The sequence below is a fragment of the Octopus bimaculoides genome, chromosome 6, assembly GCF_001194135.2.
Source record: "Octopus bimaculoides isolate UCB-OBI-ISO-001 chromosome 6, ASM119413v2, whole genome shotgun sequence".
Taxonomy (NCBI): domain Eukaryota; kingdom Metazoa; phylum Mollusca; class Cephalopoda; order Octopoda; family Octopodidae; genus Octopus; species Octopus bimaculoides.
The window spans coordinates 77,352,729-77,368,649 of NC_068986.1; the positions used below are offsets into that span (position 1 = coordinate 77,352,729).

General features: G+C 36.0%; 1 protein-coding gene across 2 annotated transcripts in view; it reads right to left on the reverse strand.

Moving 5' to 3' along the window:
- Window positions 1–15,921, reverse strand: part of LOC106884337 (multidrug resistance-associated protein 1) — a 93,563-nt gene that overhangs the window by 38,417 nt on the left and 39,225 nt on the right. For both annotated transcript variants that reach the window (XM_014935675.2, XM_014935674.2), the window contains exons 10-19: window positions 15,664–15,918; window positions 13,990–14,055; window positions 10,497–10,634; window positions 9,649–9,795; window positions 8,490–8,580; window positions 7,727–7,793; window positions 6,656–6,782; window positions 4,593–4,769; window positions 2,671–2,838; window positions 919–1,117 (exon numbers count right to left, since the gene is read on the reverse strand). In XM_014935675.2, the coding sequence (XP_014791161.1) occupies window positions 919–1,117; window positions 2,671–2,838; window positions 4,593–4,769; window positions 6,656–6,782; window positions 7,727–7,793; window positions 8,490–8,580; window positions 9,649–9,795; window positions 10,497–10,634; window positions 13,990–14,055; window positions 15,664–15,918 (1,435 nt within the window). The remainder of the gene's footprint in view (window positions 1–918; window positions 1,118–2,670; window positions 2,839–4,592; window positions 4,770–6,655; window positions 6,783–7,726; window positions 7,794–8,489; window positions 8,581–9,648; window positions 9,796–10,496; window positions 10,635–13,989; window positions 14,056–15,663; window positions 15,919–15,921) is intronic.

The window sequence follows — 15,921 nt, forward strand, 5'->3', positions numbered from 1 at the left end:
ATATATATATATATATATATATATATATATATATACACACACACACACACACACACACACACATCCATATTTACAGGAGGAGATGTGGCTGTGTGTCAAGAAGTTTGCTTCCCAACCACATAGTTCAGTCCACTGCAATAACACCTTGGGCAAGTGACTGCTACTGTAGCCTTGGGTCAACCAAAGCCTTGCAAGTGAATTTGGTATTCAGAAACTGAAAGAATCTTATATATTTATATATATATCTATGTGCATATGTCCCACACCACTGCTTGACACTGATTATATCACCATAACTTAGCAGTTCAGCAAAAGAGACTGACAGAAAAAGTACCAGGTTTTAAAAAAAAGTATTGGGAGCTATTCATTCAACTAAAAATTATTCAAGGTGGTGCCCCAGCATGCTCGCAGTCTAATGACTGAAACTAGTAAAAGATAAAAGAAAGATAATGATATTTTGTATGTGTATCTTTGCATTTATCTCACCAGTGTTCAACAACAGGTGTTGGTTTCTTTACATCTCTGTAACTTTGCAATTCAGCAAAAGAGGCCAATATAATAAGTAACAGACTAATAAAAATTAGTATTGGGATTGATTTGTTCAACTATGCCCTTCAAGGCAGTACCCCATCATGGTTGCAATTCAATAACAGAAATAAGTAAATGATAACAGATAGATTTTTAAAAAATTTAATATAAAGATAATGAAGGAGAATTTAAGAGAGAAATGTATTTGAATAAAGTTTCCAAAATCATGGCATTTCTGAGCATTAAAAACAAACCCCTTACTGAAAATATAAACAAGAATTTGGAAATCTAAACATTTGAAAAGAAAGAATTATAAAGTTCTATAGTTTAATGATTCTTTGAGTACTGAATAAATTTCAGAGGGAGAAAAAAAAAAGAGAAGATACTGACCTGTTTCTTGTTCTTCATCAGCTTCATTTCCAGTTTGTTTCTGTTCTGTTAAATAATTTTGCAAGAATTCTGAGAATTCCCCTTTATGACCAAGAAGTTCTTGAAATGTTCCTCTCTCACTAATCTGGCCATCTTTCATTACAATAATCATGTCCATATGTTCAAGATAGTTGATATTATGGGTTACTAGTATTCGTGTCTAAAAGGCAGAGAGGGAGAGAGAAACAAAGATATATATACACACACACACACACATATATATATATATATATAAATATATGAGTATATGCATATATATGTACATACCTTCATCTACATGTACATATAGATACATAACTGGGTACATGACGTGGCAAAAGAACATGGACAAAATGATAAACAAGGTACAACAAACAAGCAAGCCACATAGAAACATCTCCTTCATCAGCTGCCACCATTAAAACACCGGCGTTTCGAAGAATTAAGGCAGTACGCATCTTTGAAATGGTTCTTCCCACAAACACAAATTAAATTATTTTCGTGGAGGGTAGTGGCGGATATATATATATATATATATATATGCTAATACTGAACAGTGAGAATGAGTGCTCAACACTGCATTGGTAGATAAATATTTTTTATTTGTGAATTAAGAAGCCAATGATTTCATGTGAAGAGATCTTCACAATTGTTCCAGCATGGCATATGGAATCTTGGTACTCATCTCCATTTTGGATGAGAATGTACAAGGTTACATGAGACTGAACATCATCGTTTAACGTCCGCTTTCCATGCTGGCATGGGTTGGATGGTTTGACTGAGGACTGGAAAGCCAGGAAGCTGCACCAGACTCCAGTCTGTCCCGGCAAGGTTTCTACAGCTGGATGCCTTCCTAACACCAACCACTCCGAGAATGTAGTGGGTGATTTTTATGTACCAGTCAAGTGGCACTGGCAATGACCACACTTGAATGGTGCTTTTTACGTGCCATTGGCATGAAATCCAGTCAGGCAGCACTAGCATTGACCACGCTTGGATGGTGCTTTTTATGTGCCATTGGTACAGGAGCCAGTCAGGCTGCACTGGCATCGACCAGACATATATATATATATATATATACAGACATATATATATTATTGAAGAAGTTAGTTTTATGTTGAACACTCAGTCCTCAGGTAACGTGTCACATACTGGGTAAACTTTATTTTGATAGTAACTTTACTAACAAACAGAATATTATTATGTATATTGAGACTTATTAACATACAAGATTCCTCTTTGACCTAATAAGCAATGAAAGTGGTTGCTGCAAAAGCATAACAGACAGAGTAAGAATGAGATGGTAAAAATTCAGGGAACTACTATTTCTTTTCACAATGAAGGTACTCTTCCTGAGAGTGAAGGTGTAGATTGAACAATGCTTCTGTATGAAGCACAATTTGAGATCAATAAAACAGTACCAGACTGAAACAAGTATCGGAAGTGGATTTGATATCAATTAGCCCTTTAGCAGTCAGATTATTCTTCCAAATGTAATGCATATTTATTCATATTGTTTTGAATTAATCATGGCTTATCTCATAGCTTCAAGATTTTAATGGTGTGACATTGTAAGGTTGGTGTAAAAGGCAAGGTCTGAATAATTTGAACATAAGGCTTAAAGAATATTTGGGGTGAATATGGTCAGTTTAAATGCTAAAGTGTTAAAACACTTGGAAGTTCTCCAGCATAGCTAGAGCTCAATGACCAAGACTAGCAAAAGAGGACACTTACTTTATCACTTAGAATTCCATTGGGTCCAATAACTTTTTCAAAAAGGTGTTTACCAACATGAGAATCAACAGCACTAAGAGGATCATCTAATAAATAAACATTGGCCTCCTGGTATACAGCTCTGGCTAGGCTGACACGTTGTTTCTGACCGCCACTAAGATTTATACCCTTTGAACAGAAGAAAATTATAGCAAACACATTAAAAATATCTCTTTTAAAATAATTTATATAAAGAACTTGAATTTATACACACACAATAAAATTTGTAATTATGTGCAACTAAGTAGATGAAGTTTATATATTTTACATACACATTATATATATATATATATATATATATATATATAGAGTTCAAAGAAGAAAAACGATGGAAAAAAACAACAACGCGTGGACGTGATACAGATACTGTGTTACTGGACGCTCAGGAAAGGAAACCTTTTAAGTTTTTTAACAGAGCTTAGAAAAACTGATGGACTGCTGTTATAATTGTGTGAATCTGAGAGGGGAATATGTCGAATAAAATCATAATTAACTGATCCACCTGCATTTTTTTTTTACCCAAAGACAAGAACTTTTCAGTACCCCTACATGTATAAGTTTATAGGAATCACATAGATGAAAGTCAACAGCTCGTTAGTATGATATCCACCAAATCAAATGTGTACTATATCATATTATAAAGATATTTACCTCCACATCAGAGTGATCTACATAAGCCAATGATATAGTACACATTTGATTTGGTGGATATCATACTTCTGAAACATGTATCGCACTGAACTGTGATTGTTTATTCTTTTATATATACACACACACACACACATAAGCTTTGTACTTATTCTATCAGTCTCTTTTGCCAAGCCATCAAGTTACAGGGGATGTAAACAAACCAACACCTGTTATCAAGTGGTGGGGAGAAACAAACGCAGACATACACACACTCACACATATATATACACCACAGGTTTCCACACAGTCTCCATCAACCAAATTTACTCACAGGACATTTGTCATCCCAGGGCTGTAGTAGAAGTCACTTGCCCAAGGTGTCACTCAGTGGGATTCACTTGCATTACAATGATGCTCATTTACAACCATTACGTTATAAATAGAGAAATGTATACACACACATAAACACATATATACATGAATGTGTACACACACACACACACACATAACGGGCTTTCTTTTTAGTTTTCATATACCAAATCCACTCACAAGCTTTTGATCAGCTCAAGGCTATAAGAGAAGACACTTGCCCAAGGTGCTGAACCCAAGACCACATAGTTGGAAAGCAAGCTTCTTAACCACAAGGCCATGCCCGCACCCAGTTTCAGACTATGTTTTCAAACATTGTTTCAACTTATTTCAAGGTCAATTTTGTGCTTTCTCTGGTGACATCACATTCATTTTCTGAATTCTTCCAAACCTTTCCTAAATAAATGATACGTTTTCCTTTCTTTCTTAACTATTGTTTTTCTTTGAATGTATTTATATACAGTCACATTTCTTAAAAATCGTGGTAATGGCCTTGGTCTCAGGACCACTCATGTCTAGAAACTGATGTTGCGCGTGAGCAAGGGCATGCTCCCTGTAGAGAATCCAGCCCCGAAAATGCCTCATGACAATATCAAAGAAGCACGGGCACCAGCCAGCCCAACGATTGGGGTGGGCTGCACCTGCCCACCTCAAAAAGGAAGGTGCAAACTCTCATCCTTGGTCACGCAAGAGATCGGGAGGGTTGGCTTGAAGTGGGAGGACGCCCAAAACTGGGTGAGTTGGTGTGAGAGTGGTTGCTGTAAGAGTGCGGTAGATCTGGCCACTCCTGTTAACGGGGACAAACCTGGATTTAAGGTATTGGACTTCATCATTCAAATCCATAAAACATTTAAGACTATTATCATAAAAACAAAATACACTACCTTTTCACCAATTTCAGTTTGATCGCCAGCAGGTAATATTTTAAAATCTGTATGAAGTGCGCAGGCATTGATGATTTTAGCGTAAAAAGACTGATGATACTGTTTCCCAAACAAGATATTATTCTGCAAGGTATCATTTTGAATCCAAGCTTGCTGTGCTACATAAGCCACATTACTCTGAAGGGAAGATAAACAAATAATTGCTACAACCATTGTATCAGGTATTACTTACAACACAATCAAAAGTAGAACAATTAGTTAATAGAAATACATAAATTAAAATACCAGGTTTATTCAAACTGTTGGAATCTTTTGACTCAATAATTGCAGTTGGAGTAAAGATTGTTTGCCAACATAACATAGCAGTCCTGGTTTAGGACGAATGTTGCTGTAATTTAGCCCCAAGATACATTGTCTCCAGCTGGCTTATACAACATGATCTGTGTCCTTATATTTTCAAACAAGGGAATCTAGCACTCCCACTCAGCTCAAAACAATATCTGTGTATCACGATTTCCGGGTTATTTCCTTTAATCAGCACAGAATAATAGGTGGGGTGCTAGATTCCCTTGTTCGAAAATATAAGGACACAAATTGTGTCGTATAGCCAGCTGGAGACGATATCTCCTAAATTACAGCAACATTTGTCCTAAAGCAGGACTGCTATGCTATGTTGGCAAACAATCTTTACTCCAAAGTACTATTGCTGAATATCTCTCATGAGATTTACAAATAGTAATTGCAGTTGGGTCTATAATTTTCATGAAATTTATTCCTAAGTCAGTCCAGATGGAGTAGATCTTTGATCAAAGATGTTCCAGCCAGGACGTCCTCTCTTTCTATATATTCAAAACTACATCAACCAATGTGTCCTTCAGTTTTAAAGACAGTAAGGTGTGATTCTAGAGACATTTTGGTACTATTACAAGCAAGATGAGCAATAATGCAGCAGATCCCTTGCCAACTGGCAGAGACTATAATTGCTTTGATAGGTAAGCTACTGTCATTAGTAGTTCACTTTCAAAGTAAAATATTCAGTCCAACAGATATGACTAAATATCATAATTACATTCTGTGTTCAAATCTTGCAAAGGTTGACTCTGCTTTTTATCCTTGCAGGGTTAATAAAATAAGTACCAGTCGAGCACTGGGGCTGATGTAATCAACTTACCCCCTCCCCTAAAAAGTTTCAGGCATTGTGCCAAAATTCGAAACCAAAAGCAGTGAGTTGGTAGAATTGTTAACATGTCCGACAAAAAGGATTCGTAGCATTTTTTCTAGGTTTATGTTCTGAGTTCAAATTCAGCTGAGATCAGCTTTGCCTTTCATTCTTTCAAGAGCAATAAAAATAAGTTTCAGTCAAGCACTGGGGTCAATGTAACTGACCAGCCCCACCACTCCAAGTTTGGGCCTTGTACCTAGAGCAGAAAGAATAATATTAGTAGTGCGCCATAATGCAAACTTAACTCCATATTTAATCCACTCAGATAAACATGTCTACATCAGCTAGTGCAGGATATATTTTCCCATTTTATGTTTATAATAGAATAAAATGATTTAATTTCTTATTCTGCACTGTCATTATTTTGGCTGAATTTATATTCTTCATATTTTTATTCAAACACTAATTCTTATTTCTAAAACAAATATTATAATCATGTTATTATGGACATATAAAATGTTTTATCTGTTGCAGGTGAGGAGTTTAGATCCAGCCCTGCTCACAGTAGCCAAGGTGTCAACTGTTCATGTACAAGAAAAAGTCACTGGTTGATAGCAGATGGGCACTAAAACAGCTGTTGTTAAACCTCAGACCAGCCTCGACTGGACAGACCTCAGATTCTTTTTTACCCTAGGCCAAGGCCCGAAATTTTTGGGGAGGGGGCCAGTCGATTAGATCAACCCCAGTACGCAACTGGTACTTAATTTATCGACCCCGAAAGGATGAAAGACAAAGCTGACCTTGGCTGCTAATTCTAGCAAGTCAAACAAGTAATTTTATATGGTGCTGATTAATTCTATAGTATTTGACTTACAAACTGAAAAAATTTCAGAAAACAAACCTGTACATCAACTTTTCCAGAACATTTTTCCATTTCACCAAGAATGGCTGAGATTAAGGATGATTTTCCTGATCCAACAACTCCCACAACTGCAACAAGTGTCCCTTGTGCAACTTTAAAATGAATGCTAAAATCAGAAATTTAATTTTATACATCAAAGTACTTAAAAATAAATCTCATTATCTAAGATCCAAAGTACAATATATTTACAAAATCATCAAACTACAGAAAAAAGAATGTAAGACCCAGTTTTAGCCTTCAAATGAATTCATCTTCACCAGAATATAAAATTGTAGGTCTCCAACTAGATAAAAATCTGAAGACAACCCCATTAACCAGCTAATTCTGAGGTCTGAAATAAACAGTTTAAACTCATCATTATCATTTAACGTCCACTCTCTATGCTGGTATGGGTTAAATGGTGTGACTGGAGCTGATGAGCTGCACCAGGTTCCAGTCTGATTTGGCATGGTTTCTACAGCTGGATATCCTTCCTAACGTCAACCACTCCAGGAGTGTAATGGGTAAGTTTCTGATTACTTTTATTTTACATTACATGTAAACAATGATCGGAAAACTCATTGTGCTACAATTTACAAGGCAGTAAAAGGAAAGTCACTAGGTGTGCTAGGAAAGCTTATCATTGCTAGAATGCTAAAGGCTAGCAAGCAATATAGTTACTTTTATCATCTGCCATTGATGGTCTAAGGCTCTACTTTCTATCAAACAAATAACTAAGGTAAATTTTTATTGTGAATTGGGACTGGCATTCAAAATAATTTAAGAAATTATTCAAATGTTTTAATAAACATATAAAAAGAAAAAGGTTTGGAATAAACTATTTTTCATCAAAGCAATCTTACTTAAGAAATTCTTGTTAGTAATTGCTTGATAGTCCTGTTCCTAAGAAATACTCTAAAATATTTTAAGCTGACAAGGTTCTCTCTTAGAGATATGAAGTTTGTTTAGTAAAGCAATTCTCATATTGAGAAACAAAATGCTCATTCATTTGGAAGACATTGGTAATTATATCACTTGATAAAAAAAAAAACAAAAAAAAAACATACATACTTTTTTAAAATGCAAGGCTCATCTTTATCCCATTTAAAAGACCCGTTTTCAATGATGACAGAATGACCTTAAAATAAAATGAATAAGAAATAATCTTGTGATGTCTTCTAGTGGAGAGTTAATGCACAGGAAATAAGCAATTCTTCACGATGATATTCTGTTAGGAGTGTATAGAATTAATGAATGAATAACTGAAATGGAGAACGTTATATTTGAAAAGAGGCGAGAAATAGACATTAGAAATGTGATGATCAAGGAAAGAAAAAGTAATGAATAACAATACATCTTTTTTCTGGGGCCCTGAGGATTATATGACCAGTTACCCAGTTTCCAAAGTATATAAGTGACTGAGATCACAACATTCCTTCTGAACAGAACATTGGTCCATTGCATGGTCCAAAGGTGGCAATTTTGAGGAGAAGGGGCAAGTTGATTACATCAACCCCAGTATTTGACTGGTACTTTATTTTACTGACTCTGAAGAAATGAAAGGCAAAGTTGACCTTAGCAAGATTTGAACTCAGAATGTAAAGAGTCAGAAAAAATGACGCTAAGCATTTTGTCTGATATGTTTAATGATTCTGACCAAAAGCATCCCATATTTTCATATACCTAGAACTACATTGTCCAATGTGTACTTCCTTTTTTTAAGATGGTAGGTTTTGATTTTAGGGAGATTTGGCAGCTACTTTGAACAGGTTAAATGACTGTGTTTAATTAGTAAGCTAATGGCAAGTCCAGATAATCAAAAATAATCACTTACTATCTGAGTCTGTTAAACTGTGTTCAACAGATTTTAAATCTAATTCATCTTTGTTCAAAAATTCAGTGACTCTTTTCATTGAAACATTTGCCTGACAAATAGATGAAACACAAAATAAAAAACATTATATACATGCTAAATGGCATTTGTAAACATAATCAAATAATAACATAGCTTTGTATATCATCTGAATAGAAATTTTAGGTTATATTGTTTCACTAAAGATGATAATATAGACATGGAGAAGGGCAAAACTAGGAGAAAGACAATAAAGGTGAAAGGAGTAGCAGAGGCAAGAGAGAAGTGGGGAAGAGGCTCCTTACTGGACTAGAGAATTTTTGAAAAAGAAGTGTATAATAGATTTTTAAAAAAACTTTGTATATTACTGGTATTTACTATATATACTTTCAGATATAGGTTACATTTTAAAATCTAAAATATGGTTACATTTTTAAATCTAAAACACTCAGACTTATCTATTATATCTTGCTCTGGATTTGAAATTTGCAGAGCACACAGATACATGTGCACACACATGAGGACTGGCAAATAACTGAGTATGTAGGGCAGCTTGGTCATGCCACTACTCAGTTTAAATAAATATCAGTGTTTTAAACAAGTCATAAGTGATTGCTAAAGCAGAATTTGTTTCTAATACAAAATAAGTGCACATCTGATGATATAGTTTCATTGATTATACATAACTTAGTGCAATGATCCAAATCAGAAAGTCATTAAGTGATGGAAGTTGGATACTATAGGTGGCAAGTTTTGCCAGAAGATTCATAAGACAGACATAGTCAAATGCTTTGCAAACCTGACCAAATTATATCATGGAAGAAATGAACATGTAAAGCAGAAGTTTAGATTCAGATTAGGCCTAATTAAATAGATCTATGATCAAAAGTATTCTAGCTGTAACCAGTTTGTCTCTTTATATATCAAGGACCACATAGTTCAATGTGTGCTTCATTTTATAAGATAATAGAGCATGATTTGAGAGTTCAGCTGATATTTCTAGCAGTTCATGTAACTGTGTAAAGGCATCTGCATTGGTTCAATGAATATATAAATTTTTGTAATGGTAACAGTAGTAACAATAATGATACACTAAAATAAAAAAGATGGTTTTGGTAAAAAAAAAAAAAAAAACACTTACAGCTATGAGATTGGAGATTGTATTTGGTAACATCATCAAAGGAAAACGCAAAATATGGAAAAGTGATAAAGCAACGAAAGCTTTCTCTGCATCCAGAATGTTTTTCTCATCTGAGAGGACATACACCACAAATGTAAAAAGTGACACCTAGAAATTAAGAAGTATACAAGAGAAAGAATAAGGTTAATATATATAGAAACGAAAAACAACCCTAAGTCAAGAAGCTGATGAAGTTTAATTTCCTTCCATCGTAATTTAACCTCTAATTACTTGGAAGGTGCAGGCATGACTGTGTGGTAGTCCTACTATGTGGCACCTTGGGCAAGTGTTTTCTACTATAGCCTCAGGCAGACCAAAACTTTACGAGTGGATTTGGTAGATGGAAACTGAAAGAAACCTGTTGTATTTATATATGTGTGTGTGTTTCTGTTTGTCCTCCACCACTGCTTGACAACAGGTGTTGGTTTATTTATGTCCCCGTAACTTAGTGTTTTGGCACAAATTGAAAGTACTGGGGTTGATTCATTCAACACAAGTTCTTCAAGACAGCATGTGGTCACAGTTTAATGACTGAAACAGATAAAAGATACATCTCACCGGTACCAGTGCCACATGAAAAGCACCCAGTATGCTCTGTAAAGTTGTTAGCATTAGGAAGGGCGTTCAGCCACAGAAACTATGGCAAAGCAGACGGTGAAATATGGTACAGTCCTCTGGCTTGCTAGCTCCTGTCAAACCATCTCAACCCATGTAAGCATGGAAAACGGATGTGTGATGATGATGAGGATGAGTGATTAATGTTAATCATTCTAATCAGGAAATAATTTTTACTTCAGGTAAGCACTTACAAATACAGGTGCACAAGTCCATGTTAGTGTAGTGAAAGCATTAAGATAGGCTTGCTTTCTCAAAATTCTCATTTCATCATTTCGTATTTTCATGATCTGCTCCTTGAAAGAATTCTCCCAGGCATACAACTTCAAAACCTAAATTTAAAATAAACATAAATAAGTTAGTAAATAAAAAAAATTAAAAAAAGAGAGAGTTTAATGAACTTAAAAGCAGAAAGAATTAAGGTTACTAATTATTAGATCATTCAGCAGTTAGAAATTGTCTAACTGTAACATCATCATCATCGTTTAACGTCTGCTTTCCATGTCGGACAGTTTGACTGGGGACTGGTGAGCCAGAGGGCTCCACCAGGCTCCAATCTGATCTGGCAGAGTTTCTACAGCTATCGTCATCCATTCCTAACACCAACCACTCCGAGAGTGTAGTGAGTGCTTTTACGCGCTACTGGCATGAGGGCCAGTCAGGCGGTATTGGCACCGGCCACGCTCAAATGCTGTTTTTCATGTACCACTGGCACAAGTGCTAGTAAGGCGACGCTCGTAACAATCACGCTCGAATGGTGCTTTTTATGTGCCCAGTAGGCGGCCTTGGCAACGATCACACTCAGATGGTGCTCTTAGCGCTCCACTAGCACGGATGTCAGTCATGCAGTGCTGTCATCGAATTTGATTTCGATTTCACTTGCCTCAAAAGGTCTTCGCAAGCAGAGTTTAGTGTTCAATGAAAGAAAGGTACACCTAAGTGGGCTGGTTACACCACTGGCATAGGCCACAGGTTATAGTCTCACTTGGCCTGCCGGGTCTTCTCAAGCACAGCATATTTCCAAAGGTCTCGGTCACTAGTCATTGCCTCGGTGAGGCCTAATGCTTGAAGGTCTTCCTAGGTCTACCTCTTCCACAGTTTCCCTCAACTGCTAGGGTGTGACACTTTTTCACACAGCTATCCTCATCCATTCGCACCGCATGACCATACCAGGGCAGTTGTCTCTCTTGCACACCACATCTGATGTTTCTTAGGTTCAACTTTTGTCATCAGCAGAGGTAAGTGCTCTCTGAACTTTGCCCAGGCTATTCTTATTCTAGCAACTACACTTTCAGAGCACCCACCCCTGCTACTGACTTGGTCACCTTGGTAACAGAAGCTATCAACTACTTCTAGTTTTTCTCCCTGGAATGTGGCAGTTGTTCTCTGCACATTATCAGTGTTTATTGCTCCTGAGCATCTGCCACATACAAAAACTATCTTGCTAGTTAGCCGTCCTTTGATATTGCTGCACCTCTTATGTGTCCATAGCTTACACTGGGTACATCTTATAGAGTTTCTACCTACGCCTTTTCTACAGATCAAGCAGGGCCATCTACTTGAAGGGGTTTGTGGTTTGTCTGCCTTCCTACTTACTAGGACTTTGGTTTTAGCTAGGTTGACTCTAAGGCCCTTCAATTCTAATCCTTGCTTCCACACCTGAAACTTCTCTAGTTCTGATAGTGACTCAGCAATTAGAGCAAGGTCATCAGCATAGAGGAGCTCCCAGGGGCATCCTGTCTTGAATTCCTCTGTTATTGACTGGAGGACTATGATAAATAGGAGGGGGCTGAGGACTGAATCTTGGTGGACCCGTACCTCTTCACTGTACTCGTTGCCAACCAGGACACATTCCTCTAGCTCAATAGATCCTATAGAACTGTTCAAACCATGCCCGCAAGGAAAACAGATGTCAAATGATCATAGCATCATTTAATTTCATGAAATTGTTGCTAATAGAGATATTCTAATTACCATGGAAAAACTGATAATTGTAGCATAAGTAGGTTATCAGATCATGCTATCTAATAAGTGTTTTAGAGGGTTATTTCACAGAAATTCAAGACAAAATAAAATACAGGTAAGATTGCCCTGCAAATATTGACTGATTTTTGCAAAATGTATTTTTATAAACACCTTAAACCAAATGAAATTAATCAAATCCAGATAAAAAAGAGCAACTCTACAATGCTCTTTCTCCCTTTCATAAAGTCTCAAGTTTTCAAGTAATATATATTTATATCCTGCCTTCACTGCCAAAGTGAGTGTGTGCACCCTTATACACACACACACACTATGAGAGTAGGAAGTAATAAAATGTTAAACACACATTTTGGATTGCAGCTAAATAGATGCACAATTAAGATTTTTTTAAATCCAATACTAGTCAAATGAAATATCAACATATATAATAAAAATAGGACACCAAAACTAGAAGTTCTGGAAGATGAACTACTAAGGACTACAGATCATATCTGTGGCTGGAGCAAAGTTCCAGCCAGGCCAATGATGATGTGGTGGTGGAACAGCGAGGGAGACAGAACCATAAAAGTGAAGACAAGCTTGGAAAGACTGAAAGAATAGGGGCAGCAGATAATTATATCAAGTAGTTAGAAAGGCAGCTAGGTGACAGGTTTATTTAGCAAGGGGAGAAGTAGAAAGTGAGAAGTTTGCCAATGTTCTACAGTGTGAGGATCAGAGGCATGAGAGATTTTGTATTGCAAAGCAGAGAGAATAGAGACATTGTGTGTGAGAAGTATGGATAGATAATGGCACCTATGCACTTAGTGGTTCTGAAGAGAAAGAAACATGGAAGTGATATCATGAAAAGTTATTGAATGTAGATAATGTATAGAAGAAAGAGGGTCTCTCTGAATGTAGACTTAACAGAGAGATGGTGACTCTAGTAAACAACAGTATGATAGATGACACGATTAAAGATATGACAGCAGGTAAACCCCTTGGTTCATCAGGAATGACCAGAGATATTTAAAGTATGCCGCCACTGCCACCACCACCATTTAACAACTGCTTTTAGATTATACAGGAAGGTGTCATATGCAATGACAGATATAACAGCGTTTTGTCTACTGTTACTAGAGTAAATAAGATGCTTTAAAGAGAGACAATTGCAAGAGTATCAAATTGCTGGATCAGGTCACGAAAGTTACCAATAAAGTTACAGCTCATTTAGACAGGAGAATTAGTATAGATAAGATGCATGTGTGTGTGTAGTTCTACATATTCTTACTTCCTGCTCTTGCTTTTATAGTATGTGTGTGTGTGTGTGTACACAGGTACACACACTCACAGCAAAAACAAGATATAAAGACACAACACTTGAAAACTTGAAACTGTAAAGGAAAAAATTGCATGGTGGAATTGCTTTTTCTTATGTGGGAATGATTAATTTCATTTGATTTATGGCATCAGACATAGTAACATTCAGCACATAAAAATACATTTTGCAAAAATTCATATGTAATCAATCAAAATTTGCAGAACAATCTTACCTGTATTTTATTTTTTTTTTCAATTTCCACGAAGTAATATGCTTACACCAAATTGCTATATATATTTACATTATACATATTGATAAAATAGTGAAAATTTTCTTTGAGTTAGGAGTAAGGTAAGTGAGTAATTAAGTTCTCTTTAAAATGACACAGAACAACAGTCTCCTGTTACCTTTATACCGTTGAGTATTTCATTCATCACTTTAATCCTGGAATCTTTTAATTTCATTTGCTTCATCTAAGAAAAAAAATTAACAAACTCAATTTTAGTTTATTTCATCAGTAGATGGAAAGTGACTTTCTTACATAACATTTAGGATTAAATCTAATAATAATGTTATTTTATTTTTATTTAAGTAGAAATAGGAACTTGTGATACTTGCGTGTTGTTCAGTGTTTATCATCAATAAGGAAAATAAAAACAGATTTACAAACTGGAAATATATCATTCACTATGATGGCTAATGTTCTAATGAACCCTACTTAGTCCTATATGGGATGGGCCACAAGTATGTGGGTAGTTGCAAAATAAGGTGGGACCTATAACGGGGCCACTTGGCAAATAAGCAGTCATAGACCATATGGCAACAGACTCATCAGAGCAGGTAGGGTTTCACACCACCAGAGGTCCAGATTCATTAGTCCTCTAGTCATTGAAATAGTGAGCACATGTCACAATAAAATGGCCTGGTCCATCAGGATTAGGAGTTGGGTGGAAGGCTAATCACCTATCCTTGTAAACATTGAGGTGATTACAGAAACTGCAACAGAAGAAATCTACTCATGGTTCACAAGCAGCATTAAGTTATTTATCAGATGACAATGTTTATGAAATTAAATAGCAAAAAAAGCAATAAATAAAAAAAAAAATAATAAAACCTTGGTTTCTTTCAACTCTTTTAAAGAACCTAGGGAAAATATAGAAGATAGAATGTGTTTATGTTGTTTAAACTGAAGTCAGATGATTGACTAAAGGTGTTTCATCCATGACCATCCTATCCTACTAACAAGTATAGTGTACTCTGGATCTACATTTTCTAATGTCTTCTTTTAAAAGGGTGGTTTGAAAACGGTTTGGCTGTTATTTCTAATAATTTGAGCTCCCTTACTGGCTTGTGATATTTGTGACATTCATATAGTAAACAATAGCATAAATTAAATGATACATCCTTAAATCATGAAAGACTTCCCACCACAAAATCCAGTCCTTTTTGTGGTGTGGAGAGTTGTGTACCACAATGACTCTGAGAGCTATGCTAGCAGAGCGCAGGCTCTTGGTAGGGCCTTCCATATTGGAAAAGTCAAAGGGTAGAGGCCAGACTAATATGGACCACTTCTTCCCAGAAGTATAAATGGATTCACATTGGGCCAACATTCCTACCTAGAAGAGGCAAAGTTACAGAAGCATCAATGACAACTCAAAACCAACATGAACTAGGAGAGGAAGGCTTTTCCTCAGGGAAACATGACAAATCTTGACCTGTAACCCTCACTGGAGGTAGACGAGAGGATGTCCTAAAGACAGCTGGTGGCAAGACACTGAGGCTTAGCTGGAAAAGCAAGGATCCAACTGGAGAGAAGCAGAAAAGACAGTCAAGAGTTGAGAACATAATGGGAGAAAGTTGTCAATAGCCTATGCTTCATAGAGAGTGAATGGCTTAAATAAAGTAAGGAAGAACCTCACTGAGTTAAGCATATATGTAGTTTATCTCTTCTTCGAAAGGTCTGCCCAGAAAATTAAAATATTGCTTCTAAAATATCTTCTAGATATAGAAAAAAAAAAAAAAAATTTAATTTAACCAAAACTTTAAAAAATATATAAAAAGTTAAATAAAAGAAGGCTCACCTGTAACACACTCTTTGCATTTAAGATAAACATGTTCATTGCAATAAAAAATATTAAAATGCCAACTCCAACAAATATGGATGGTCCTAAGGTAAGCCAGAGGAAGTAAAGAGCAATCATAATTTGTAGAGGACCAGACCAGATAGTGTTAACATAAGTCATAAGATCTTGGAACTTCTGGGCATCGATTGACATCAAATTAACTATTTCTCCAACAGTTGCAGTTTTGCGTGCAGAATTCGATAATGTAAGGCTCTA